This window comes from Solanum stenotomum, chromosome 8, assembly GCF_019186545.1.
Source record: "Solanum stenotomum isolate F172 chromosome 8, ASM1918654v1, whole genome shotgun sequence".
NCBI classification, from domain to species: domain Eukaryota; kingdom Viridiplantae; phylum Streptophyta; class Magnoliopsida; order Solanales; family Solanaceae; genus Solanum; species Solanum stenotomum.
Genome location: NC_064289.1, coordinates 7,613,866 through 7,626,867, shown reverse-complemented (window position 1 = coordinate 7,626,867; position 13,002 = coordinate 7,613,866). Strand labels below are relative to the sequence as shown.

The following is a 13,002-nucleotide window of genomic DNA, read 5'->3' as shown; positions in this document are numbered from 1 at the left end:
AATCCTCATAAATGTGAAAATGTTTCATTATTTTTCTTAGTGGTTTTTTTTATTTTGTTGAAAAACTACGTAATTAGACATACTTTACTACAATATATATTATAATTACTTATACTTTTAAAATATCACGTATCTCACCACTAATTAAGAGCTTTCTACGTATTCTACACTAAGATACATGCATTTTTGCTACCAGATACACAAAAATAGGGAGAGAGGCGAGTGAGATTCGTATGTATCCTAGATGCATGTGAATCACACTAGATACATGTATCTATATGTACATGGGAAGTGGTGAGCGAGATGGAAGAGAGGCGAGCGAGATTTGCTATGTATCCACTTGAATACAATATATCTGGAACAAATTACACCTAAATTTGATCTCATATATCCGAGATACATGTATCTGAACGTATCTGAAGGCACCAAAATCTAGTAAGATACATGATATTGCAAACTAGAGTATATCCAAATAATTAACTCCCAAACTAGTAGATTTACGTAAGTTCTTTTATATATATATATATATATATATATATATATATATATATATATATATATATAAATTAGACAAAACTGACTGACTTTTTAATTAGAAAATATAATTTAACGACTTTTTTTTATACACTAAAATAAAAGTGAGAAATTTTCGTTACTAAAAAATAATTGTATTTATTTTAATATAATAAAATCAACTCTGAAATAATTGACAATTGAAAAGCTTAGTAGCAGATAGGACAACCAATTTCTTTCCCTTATCTTTTAAGGTGGTTGGCAAAGTGAACGTCTCTTTCTCTAAACAAGGGGTCTAATGCTTCAGGTTAGATTAGAAGTTGTCATGCATCTAACTAGTAGCCTTTTCTATTTTTTGTAGTAATATTTAATTTGTAATATGTCCAATTTTATAACAAGTGATATTTCTTGAATAGCTTGATCTGACTTTGATTTGGTATGAAATTTAAAGAATTAAGAAATTTTTAAATTTGTAATCTAAAATTAAAGATATGTTAAATATATTAAAATATTTTTTAAGAGTTGTTTGGTGTGAGGTATAATGAATAACAGTCTCGAGATAAAATGCATAATTATTTTATTTTGTGCTTGGTTGGTCTGTTGGAGTTATTAGATAGTCCTTGGATTATTTATTCGATATGATAAGTTATTTCATATATCCAGAATAATTATTTTGGAATAATAATAATTATTCTTATGGTCTTAAACACGTCATGTGAAGTGATCATCTTTTTTAAGCGGACTAAAAAGAAATAGATCAAACAAATCGAAATGGAAAGATCATTTTGTTATCTTTTTATTTAGGTTCAATATAAATAGGTGTCTTACCTAATTAAGAATATATATTGTAATCATCTTCTTTCAAATTTATCCCCATATATATGAGTGAAAATTCTTATGTAACCAAGAAATTATATGGAATATGTACGTTTTAATTTGTTTATTTTATTTTAACTTGACATAGAGCTTGAGAATAATATTTTTTTAATTTTATGATCATAAATTAAAGATATGTTAAATATATCAAAATATGCTTTAATTTTGTGATTTTAAATTGATCATGTGAAAAATTGAAATTAAAAAATATCAAAAAAGAAAAAAAAAATTCTTTTTGAAACAATTTTTTTTAAAAAAAGATAGAACAAACAAGTTGAACTCGATGGCTACCACAAAACTCTCATACATTACCATAGATAACCTGTCTTACTTTCTAGATCAGACATACATGTAGCTATATTTTAGGGGGACCTAATGGCTAATGGTATAAAATATATCTTACATAATTAAGTGCTTAAACATATATAACTTAAAAGTTCAAAAAAAGGACACACCCTGACAATAAGATAACACTAGCTAGCTTAATTTGTGATAATTAAGTAGGTTTAGTAACAGGGTATTTTTGAGCATTTTTGACAATCTTAGTAAGTGCTGCTTGACCTAAATCAAGTCCACAAACATCAGCTAGCTGAACCAAATAGAGTAAAACATCAGAAAGTTCTTCTTCCAAATGTTCCTTATCATCTGATGTCCAGTTAGGTAAACCCCTTGCAACTTCACCCTTCCACTGAAATATCTCTGATAGCTCTCCCACTTCTCCAACCTGTTCAACAATTTTTTTAAAAAAACAAATGACTAAGGTATACTGTTGATGGGTGTGCGAACAAAATCACATATTGTTTATATTCTATTTGGTCTAAAACAGACAATATCTTATATGTTTGGCCTAAAACGAATAATATCATACCACATGTTACGAAAGAATATGTTCAACAAGTACATATATATGTACTCTATTTTTCAATCTAGAGTGAATTTTGTGGGTTCAAATAATGTTTTTTGCTCAAACTATATATACGTAAACTAAAGCAGATTAAGCCATAGTATATTTACGCGGTCAATCAAACATAGTATTTAGACGATGAACATAAATATATATATGTGAAAAATCACTAAAAATGTCAACAAACATACTTTCTCTGTTTCAATTTATTTGTCTAGTTTTAACTTGATACGAAATTTAAAAAAAATATAAAAAGCTTTTGATTCTTTTGGTCTTAAACTAAAAATACGTAGAACGTACCAAAATATCCTTTAATCTTGTGATTTTAAGCATGTTATTTGAAAAGTTGAAATTAATGAATTACAAAAAAATCAAAAAAACATTTTTTGAAACAGACTAAAAAGAAACATGCAACAGATGTTTATGTATATAGGCAAAAGAATTTTAAAAAAATATGTATTTATAATAAGATCACACTCGTTCTGAACGATAAATAAGGTGGCTTACCAAAGCTAGGAGAAGGTTTCTAGGACTGTGATACTGATCCCAACCTCTAACTCTAGAAAATTCAACAAGCCTCTCTCTAAGCTCCTGAAGAGAGACATCCTTCATCACTTTTCTACCATATTGATCATGAGAATTATTATTATTATTATTATTCTCCATTATATTTCTTCTCTCTTAATAAGTTATAAGTATCACTCTGGCTACTTACCTCACTATTTATAGAAAAAACATCTATTGGTAATTTGGTATGTATGGTCCTTTAATTTTTCTTCAAATTGGTGCTGGGGTTATAAAAGTCAGAAGATGGCAATTGAAGCTGAGTTTGTTGCCATCATATGTTAAAACTACTATTATTAGTTAGTGGAGGGGCCTTCTTTCTATACAGTTTTCACGTGAGCATGTTTCTATGTTCTTTCTATGACTTGATATCACTCACTCTCTATATGTATCTTATATGTATTTGTAGAATTAAGTGGATTCAAAATTTAAATTTTATGAGGTTTTTATTATAGGATAATGTCTTCAATTAAATTGTTATAAATTTAATATACATATTTAGTAAAAGAAATAATTAATAGATAATGATCAAAAATATATTTGAACGTTTTCATCTGTTGCATTTATGTGGCATTATTCAGATGTCGAGAGTTGAATGGTTTAATTTTGAAATAAAATTTATATATTTGAAAATTAAGTAAAAAGTATTATAAGTCACAGGAATTGATAATTTAAGATATTTAAAAAATATATTAAAAAGTTGTGGTTAAGGAAAGACTTATTTAAATCTTGTGATTCGAAAGGTTTCACAAAAATTGAGATGATGAGAGTATTATATTTTTTGTGAGTTTCACACTCTAACTATTAGTTATTTCATTTTCCTATTTGAATTATCATAATTTATATATTAAAATACATATAATTCAGTAGATCGTGATAATTCAGATAAAAATGGAAAAAGAATTATAGTTGTCTAACTAGGTTAAAGGTGTAGGTGAACGTGTGATACAATAATTCAGGTAAAGAAAAAGGAGATGGAAAAATCTTTGTGGCCAGAAAATTTGGTCAAAATGATATTTTATCTATGTTATTTTACCTTTTAAAATATTTTTACCCTTTTAACTTTAATATCTTTAAAATTTTATTTTTTTTTATAGTTTTTTTAATTTTCTAGTCAAATTCTGGCCAAATTTTCTGGCCATTTAGCACTTCCCTAAGGAAATTACCAAAAGTATAGAACTAAAATTATTGAATTCTAGAAACTCACAACTCAAAGTGGGACTTAAACTTCTCCCCTCAGGCTAGCTCAATTATGCTTTAATTTTATATTTAAATAGAATGACAAAGTGACGGATCATGACATTACGCCCTGCTCCGGCCTCATTTTTTTGCTGCGTATATAGGTTTTCCACTGGTATATTAATGGAACAATTCCTTTTTCCACGTCATACGTCTATCAAATCTCACCTATACTTGCTTTTTCTTTGTGTTAGCCAACTTGGATTTAATCTCCTTCAACCAAAGGTGGTGAATTTAATTTGGTAACTTTCTTGTTTTTTTTTTGTGTTGTTTTGATGTTACATGATATATTATCATCAGCTTTTTCTTTTTTTACTTTTTGATGATAGTGGAATCTAGTAGACAAACACATATGACATAACTAACTCAAAGCAAGAACCCCATATGCCCTACTTGAATCGTAAATTTCGGATTATACGGCTTTGATATGGACAATATTAATTATTTACTCAAATTAAATCCACATAAGGCTCAAGCTGAAAGATCGATTTAACTTATATATACCGTTATCAACGGTGCAAAATAAATTTTAGTTACAAGTCGTAGTTGATTTGATAGTAACTTTTTTTTTTCTTTTGAAACATTTTGCTTTTTAAACTAGCTACACTAGATTGAGAATCTATCTTATGCTTCAAATTTGTTACGGCATTTGTTTCTTTTACTTGGGTTATCTACGTATCTTTACTGTATTTGTAGTCGGTACCTTTCCTTTCAACAATAATTTTCACCAAAACTTTTACCTTTTTCATTTGTCAGGAACAACCTCTCTATCTTACACTAGGTAAGGGTAAGATGTGTGTATACTCATTCTCTCTAGACACCACTTGTGTGTTATAAACTAAATTGAGAATGATGTTGCAGAAACCAGGCTTATTGTTGTGCCAGCATGTTTATCCTTCTTCTATAACAGATTTGTCTCCTATCTGTGGGTCAGAGGATCTTTATAGGATGAGATGAGATCTCAAGTTTAGCCTATAGGAGGTTAATTGTATTTTGTTGTTTTATACTGTACACATATGTAATGAAGTTACTACTTTTCAACAGAGCCATTATACTTTGAAAGAATGTGGAGCAGCTTTCAGATAATGATCTTGTTAAATAAATGCCTAAAACATACTTAAAAATTGAAGCAAATTGGTAATGATCATAGGTGACCTCTAGATTAATGTTACCCAAAGACATTCTTAACATGGTAGGATACTGGTAGTTTTCATCCAACCTCGCGATGTTTTTCTTAAAAGGTCTCACACCATTAAGAGTTTCCCTAAACGTTATCTGTAGTTTCTTTTTGTTAAGCAGATAGACAAGAATTTGTACTCTTCTATTAGCAGTGTTCATACATCAGAGAGTGACTTAAAATTTTGATCCTTAACTTGAAATCAGTATGATGCTTGAGTATGATATCCACATTATTCCCACGGATGATGAAGCTAGCCTGATATGAAAATGAGTATTGTGGCGTTGACAATTGGTGGTGTGTTGATGTAGTGGAAGTATACTAAAATTTTCCATCAGATGTGGTCCAGAAGTTGAAATTTGGAGACACTCCTATCTGTAGTTGCTATTGCACAGTCCCTGGTAGAGGAATCTTGTTTGAAATAGAGACTTTGAATTGCACCAGACAAATAATGTACCTGATAAGGGGAACAATCTTGCCACCTGCTGTAGTCTGTAGTGTAACTTTGTAGGTGGGTCAAATATTTGAGTGCTTCAATTTCATAGCAAAAATTGATATCCTTGAGAACATTTTGTGATCCAAACAAACAAAATTGACTTACATTTTCCTAGACTAACAAATGTGAAAAAAGAAAAACTGTTTTACAAGAAGAATCTGCTAGGTATGTTACACATCTTGTAAAGAAAATATTGACGTTTTTATCTCTTGGGTTCCAAGAAAGTCTATCATAATAATGGAGAAGTGCTACGACTTGATCCAAAGCTACGGCTGGATCCCTTTTGGCTGCTAGGAATACTAATCAACATATCTAATACCTGCTTCATGTTAGGCCGGTCATGAGGCGTCTCAGCTGTGCACCTTATCCCAATCCTAAGCAACTCATACATTTCCTCTGCTCCCTCTACTAGGCCAGGTACCAATAGAGCAACTGGTATAATGGCTCTGGTGAACCCTTTCCTTCCGTCTCCCATGACCCTTGTCGCCCATTCAACTAGACATTCTTCGCCCCCATCTATAGCATGTCTCCCAGTTGCTAGCTCCATTGCTAGCACCCCATAGCTGTAGACATCACCTTTTGTAGTGGCCTGCATTATCTGCCCATATTCTGGTGCAACATAACCAATAGTCCCTGCCACCATTGTGCTAACATGAGTATGTTCAGAAATCATGACCCTAGAAAGGCCAAAGTCGGTGACTTTTGCTCTTCCGTCCTTGTCAAGAAGCACGTTGCTAGCTTTGACATCTCTGTGGACAATGCAAGGATAGCAATCATGGTGCAAGTAGACTAAAGCACGTGCTACATCAATTGCTGCTTGAATTCTGCTCTTCCATGTAAACCTTGTTCTATCTGTAATGAAGTCCTCTAAGGTACCGCCTTCCATGTACTCATAGACTAGAAGTTTCTCTGATCCATCAAGGCACCACCCATAAAGAGTTACAAGGTTGGGATGAGGCCAACCGGAGCCATTCCCACTGAGCCCCTCCATTTCAGCTCTGAACTCTCTTTCTCCTTCGATTCCCTCCCTCTGTAGCTTCTTCACTGCTACTTCCCTTCCATCAGGCAAGACTCCACGATAGACTATCCCAAATCCTCCCCTCCCGATAATTCTATCATTCGAGAAGTTCCATGTGGCCTTCAGTATATCAGAATGTGTGAAGCTTGTTCTGTCCAAACGGATAACCTTAACATCATCAGAACCCCGTGATGAGGATGCACACAACCGTGAGGAGGATGCATTAGTACTTGATGGAGAATCATGTCTGCCCTCTGTATCCTCCAGTAAGATTCCTGGGGAACCCCTTGGCACTTTGATAAGGAGGCAGACAAGCAGTGACATGACTCCACAGACTAGGAAAGCTAGTACCAGAACCACAATTACCAAAAGTGCACCCACCTTTTTGTGCTTTTTGTTATTGTCATTCTTGTTTTGTTCTGTGTTGTTGTTAGAGTTATGCATGAAGGATGGAAGATGCAACAACGGATTACCAAGAAATGATGACTTATCAAATGTAGGCAGTTGCCCGATTTCTGGTACAGCTCCATAGATGTATGGGTTGTAAGAGATGTTGAACTTGCTCAAATCATGCAAGTTACTAAAGCTAACTGGGAATGGACCAGAAAAATTGTTAAATGAAAGGTCAAGGTTTAGCAAGCACTTAAGATGGCCAATCTGCTTTGGGATTTCACCAGAAAATTTATTCTGTGAAACATTAAGGACTACTAGGTGCACTTGTTCAATCTCTGAAGGGAGCCTGCCAGAAAATTCATTTGCACCCAAATGCATCATACTCATTTTCTTCATGTTGCCAATCTCAGGAGGGATCTCACCAGACAATTTGTTATCACTAAGTTGAATATAGCCCGGTACCTGATTCTTTCGGACATTACTACCAGGTTCACAGACTGGCATTAAACCATCTCCCATAAACAACTTATCCCCCAGGATTCTACAACTCTTCCCTGTCAATAGAGGATATATAAAGCTAAATGGAGGGTAGTCAGCTGGTATCCACCTCCTCATGGCAAAACAATCCCCTGGGCTAGCAGTGAGCTTCTCCTTTCCCCTATTCAACAAAAAAGTAGGTAGTGGATCTGCACCAATACTTGCTAATTGAGGAGGAATTGGACCAGTAAGTTGATTATTCGCGAGATTCAACCATAACAGGCTGCTGCAGTTCCCCAACTCTGATGGGATTTCACCTCTCAACGAATTGCTTGCAAGCATCAACCACAATAGCGACCTTAGCTTCCCGAAACTTGGTGGTATTGAACCATTGATCCTATTAGAGGAAAGATCAACAGCCTGAAGTGCAGTAAGATCTCCATATTCTAAAGGTATATTGCCACTAAACTGATTGTGGGCAAGAATCAAAAACTCCAAACCGTTCATCTGAGAAATTTCAACTGGTAATGGACCAGAGAATTGGTTATCACTCAAGTCCAACCGCGAAAGGTTCACCAAGTTTGGAATTCCTGATGACACTATGCCTCCAATATATGAGTTTCCATGCAGCACAAGAAATCTTACCTGTGTCAATTGCCCGAAAATTTCTTGTATTTCTCCTCCAAAGTTGTTTCTACTTAGGTCCAGAAATACCAATTTGTTTAGACCTGATAGAGTGTCTGGAATATCACTTGAAAAGTTGTTACTTCCCAAGCAAAGTTCTTTAAGACTCTGTACTGATCCAATCTCTCTAGGGATTGACCCTGAAAAACTATTTCCCCACAAATTCAACTCTACTAATCGTTTACAGTTCTCGATAGACGTAGGCAATTCACCAAAGAACATATTTTCTGATAAGTCCAAACCTTGCAAAGAGCAGTTTTGAGTGAAAATCCAGGAAGGCAGAGAGCCACTTAAGTTGTTATGAGATGCTGAAAACATATTCAGCATATCAAGCCCGAACGACAGATTCCCTGTCAAATAATTGTAGCTCAGATCAAGATACTTCAGTTTCTTGCAGTGAGAAAATTCAAATCCACTCCCACTAGTGAAATTGTTGTTAGAAATATTTGCAACAGCTAAGTTGTCACAAATCTCAGGGATCATTAGCCCGTGGATCCTGTTCATCGTCAAATCAAGAACTTCCAGCTTGTTCAGGCCTGTCAAGTTGAGCTCACCAACAATGATATTGTGTGACAAGTTCAAGAACTTCAGATTTCTACACCAGCCTAAGTCTGATGGAATGGACTCTGAAAATGTGTTCTTGGACAGGTCAAGAGAGTTCAATTCTGTCATGGCTGAGAAGTTATTAAACAATTTCCCAGCCAGATTACTTTCCGAGAGATCGATTCCAGTGACACGATTGATGGAGGTACTGCATGATATTCCAGGCCATCTACATGGTGACAAATCTGTAGGATTCCAATGGTTATATTTGAATCCTTTGTCAACAGGATTTTGTTCCTTAAGAAATGACTTCAAGTTCAGCAGCATCTGCTTGTCTGTCTCAATTGAGTCTCCACAAACAAGCCTACCTATATAATATTTTGCATAAACTAATCATGCTACAATAAATACAAGCCAATTCTCCCAAAAACAAAACAGAACAACATTTAATGCTTGGTGTTGGAGTAACACAAACAAGACTGGTCCTATGATTTTGCTAAGTAAAAAAAAACATTAGTCTTGCTGCAATAAATGTTGTTTAAAAAATTGATTCTTTTTAATTATGTACAAAATGAGACTCTAATACTAAACTTGATCAAATTAAAGCTATCAAATATGACATACCTGTTATGAGAATGAAGAAATTGAGTAATACAATGAGAAGAAGAACATGAGATTCCACTTCAGACATGATAATTAGTGTGTCACTTAATTACAATCTTGTTTTCCTCCACTAGACAATTTATTTCTTAATTCTTTGAGTTTACTGTGAGGATTATCAATCCAAAAGAAGAAGGGGGTTGGTTCTTTAATTTAGGAACAGTATCAAATTTGAGGAATAATCATAGGAAAATGCAGATGGACTCGAAACAAAATTGGAACACATGCACGTATAATAGTAAATTATTTTAAAAATTAGTTATGGCCCATTAGTAGTTTAATTTTGACTAAATTGACTCTTATGTGTAATTAAAAAATCAAAAGTTTGTTTGTTTAGTTCCAATATAATATAATATAATGTCATAATTGGAATAATAATGTTCTTTAAGACAAGTTTGGTAGTGTCAAGCGTGTGGGGGCAAATTGGCTAAACAAGCCGCCCAACTTGACCTTAATTTACATGGCTAGTAGTAAGAGAACTCTTTTTATTGGTGTGTTTTTTTTTATTACTAGTTCTAGAACTCAATATTGACCATTTTTTACCTCTTTGCTCCTAAGGACGATACTCGATAAATATTTATTCGCGGTATTTATATCAAATCATATAAATTTAGTACTATAATTAATTATAAATATAATAAGGTGGTCTTTCAAGATTTTCCAATTACAGTGAATCAGTGATCATTGGGTTGTACTCTTAATTTGAGACTTCATCATGTATACTCATCTTTCTTCTCCTATGAGTTCGTAACTTTAATTAGTTGAGCCAGGGCTTTGTTATGCATAGCAAACCAATAAATAGAAGAAGAACATGCCTCTAGATATTATATTATATTATTTAATATATAATTAAAATTAAAAGAAGAAGATATATATTATTGGTGGGTTAGTTGAAGATTTTCAAATATTCTCTTCAATGATGAGTCCAAATATACATAGTATCCTTCGTTTCATTTTTTTTTTTCCCTTTCTAAGTTTGAATTGACTTATTTTAGATATTTTAAGACAAAATAACTGTTAAACTTTTTTGTTGTATTTGGATAAAAATAAAAATAAAAATTTAAGTACTTGTTTTTAAAGATAAAATAAAAATAAATCAAAAGTCAAAAATAGATCCAAACACATTAATTTCTTAATTACACTTAATATCCTACCTGACATAGTAGTACAACCGAAAGAGAATTTTAATACATTACACATCTTTAAACATCACAAGATTCAATTTAGGGAAAATTGTATATAATAACAAACTATTAATTCAAATTAAATGCTATAAATATACTTTGATTTAATTGTACCCTATAGCAAACTATTGCTATTTTCGTCACTCTCCCTGGTGGAATCTCGCTCGCCACTCTTGTTTGGTGGCAGTCTCGCTCGCCTCTCTCGCTTTTATACAAACACAAATGTATAAAATGTGTTTGTGTTTGTATAAAGCGAGAGGAAATTGTATAATATACATATATTTTCGTTCCCCTCTCTCCCAGATCTCGCTCGTCACTCTCCCAAATCTCGCTCGTCACTCTCCCAAATCTCGCTCGCCTCTCTCGCTTATACAAACAGAAACGAAATGTATAAATTGTGCTTCTGTTTATATAAAGCGGGAGAAAATTGTATATACACATGCAAATACATATATCTTCATCCTATACACTTATAATTATACAATACAAATATTTCCCTGCCGAGTTTTCTTTTGCCTTTCTCTCTTTCTCGTTTTATATATACACAGATTATACAATTGATCTTTTGTATACAACTTCTTTCTTTTGTATATGTATAGGGAATTATACAATTGTCTTCTTTGTATATGTATAACGAATTATACAACTGTTTTTTTGTATATGTATAGCGAATTATACATAAATATGTTTGCTATGGAGCGCAATTATGCAAATTTTGCTATAACATACAAATATGAATTTTGTGTTTGTTATATATGAAAATTGCACTTCAATTAATTTATTTATTTTAAAAATCACAACAAATTAAACTCGTAAATTAACTAAAGGCACTTGAAGACGACCTTTCGTGGCAGGCGTTCAACATCACGTGTGAACGCTGAAAAAAGGCATGCATTATTTTGTTTGTACGTAAAAAAATACAAGAGATTTAATAAGTAAATCTCTCTCTATCTAATTTTGTTCGTCAATTTTGGACTATAAGTCCCTTTGAATGATTATTTGTAGTATTCGCCTTGTTTCGAAGGATCTAATTTATGCAAAAAAATTATTTTTCCCACTATTAGTAAGCCAACTATTCGTGCACACCAAGTAAACTTAATTATGATCTGTGATTGCACGGTAATTACTTCCTCCGTTCCATATTAATTAATCATCTCTCTAAAAATATTTGTCTCAAATAATTACTTGATTACTTACTAAATCAAGATAAAATTAATTATTTTTTTTCATTTTACCCCTATAATTAATATCATCATCATGTTTAATGTTTCCATAATTTCTCTTTGGAAGCTTAAATAAAATTAAAGTTCCTAGAATTTATTTTATCAAAGAGTTCATTAAATACTTTTGCTCTCACCCACTTTGAAGTACTTATACCTTTTGTATGCTTTATGTCATCATAAATTATTTTGATATCCATCCATATGGATAAAGATTAACTTAGTTAAATCAATCATTTTATTTATGGTTTCTTGAGTATCGTGTAAAATGAAAAGTAATCAATTAGTATCGTGTTATTGCGTTATCAATATCAACGACTGAAGATTAATAATTCAATTTTAGTTTACATATTTTTTGGTGGAGTACTCTTACACAACAGTAGTGGGCTTTATTTTAACTTCGACAAGGTTGCGTCCATAGTCATTGGCCCAAATTGGGCAAAAAGAAGAGGAACTTTCACCTATAGACACTCAAAAATAGCCTAATTATTCTCCATAGCTATAGTTTAATAATTACAATTCATAGCTACATGTCATAGGGAGGAGAGAGGCGAGTGAGACTGGGAGAGAGGTGAATTGTATATGTATATCTGTTAGATAATTGTATATTATACATATGGCAAGCGAGATTGGGAGAAGGAGGAGAGAGACGAGTGATATTGGGAGAGGGAGGAGAGAGGCGAGCGAGATTGGGAGAGGAAGGAGAGAGGCGAGCGAGAGAGGGCAGAAAGTGGGAGAGAGGTGAATTGTATATATATTATACATATGCATTTGTATATATGGCAAGCGAGATTGGGAGAGGGAGGAGAGAGGCGAGTGAGAGAGTGGGAGAGAGGTGAATTGTATATGTATATCGGTTAGATAATTGTATATTATACATATGTATTTGTATATTCTGGAGAATTATACATATACAAACGTGACTAATTATACAAACTCGAAGTCAGCCTACGTAATTAATGTATAATGTTAGTCGCGAGTGGTAATTATAGCAAACTATAGTTATGATGAGTAATTAAGTTGTATAAGTTTGCTTAATCGCGTAATTTTCCCC

The 13,002-nt window shown here is 32.8% G+C and overlaps 2 protein-coding genes across 2 annotated transcripts; both read right to left on the bottom strand.

Moving 5' to 3' along the window:
* Positions 1–1,882: 1,882 nt before the first annotated feature.
* LOC125873035 (uncharacterized) lies at positions 1,883–2,996 on the bottom strand. The gene is made up of 2 exons (XM_049553878.1): positions 2,801–2,996; positions 1,883–2,113 (listed from the first exon to the last, which is right to left on the bottom strand). The coding sequence occupies exons 1-2, from the start codon at positions 2,957–2,959 to the stop codon at positions 1,886–1,888; spliced, it is 387 nt and encodes a 128-aa protein (XP_049409835.1). The 5' UTR covers positions 2,960–2,996; the 3' UTR covers positions 1,883–1,885.
* A 2,798-nt stretch (positions 2,997–5,794) lies between these two features.
* Positions 5,795–9,739, bottom strand: LOC125873010 (probable LRR receptor-like serine/threonine-protein kinase At1g74360). Its single transcript, XM_049553851.1, has 2 exons — positions 9,509–9,739; positions 5,795–9,252 (listed from the first exon to the last, which is right to left on the bottom strand). Exons 1-2 carry the CDS (start codon positions 9,573–9,575, stop codon positions 5,999–6,001), a joined length of 3,321 nt encoding a protein of 1,106 aa, XP_049409808.1. The 5' UTR covers positions 9,576–9,739; the 3' UTR covers positions 5,795–5,998.
* Between the last annotated feature and the right edge of the window lie 3,263 nt (positions 9,740–13,002).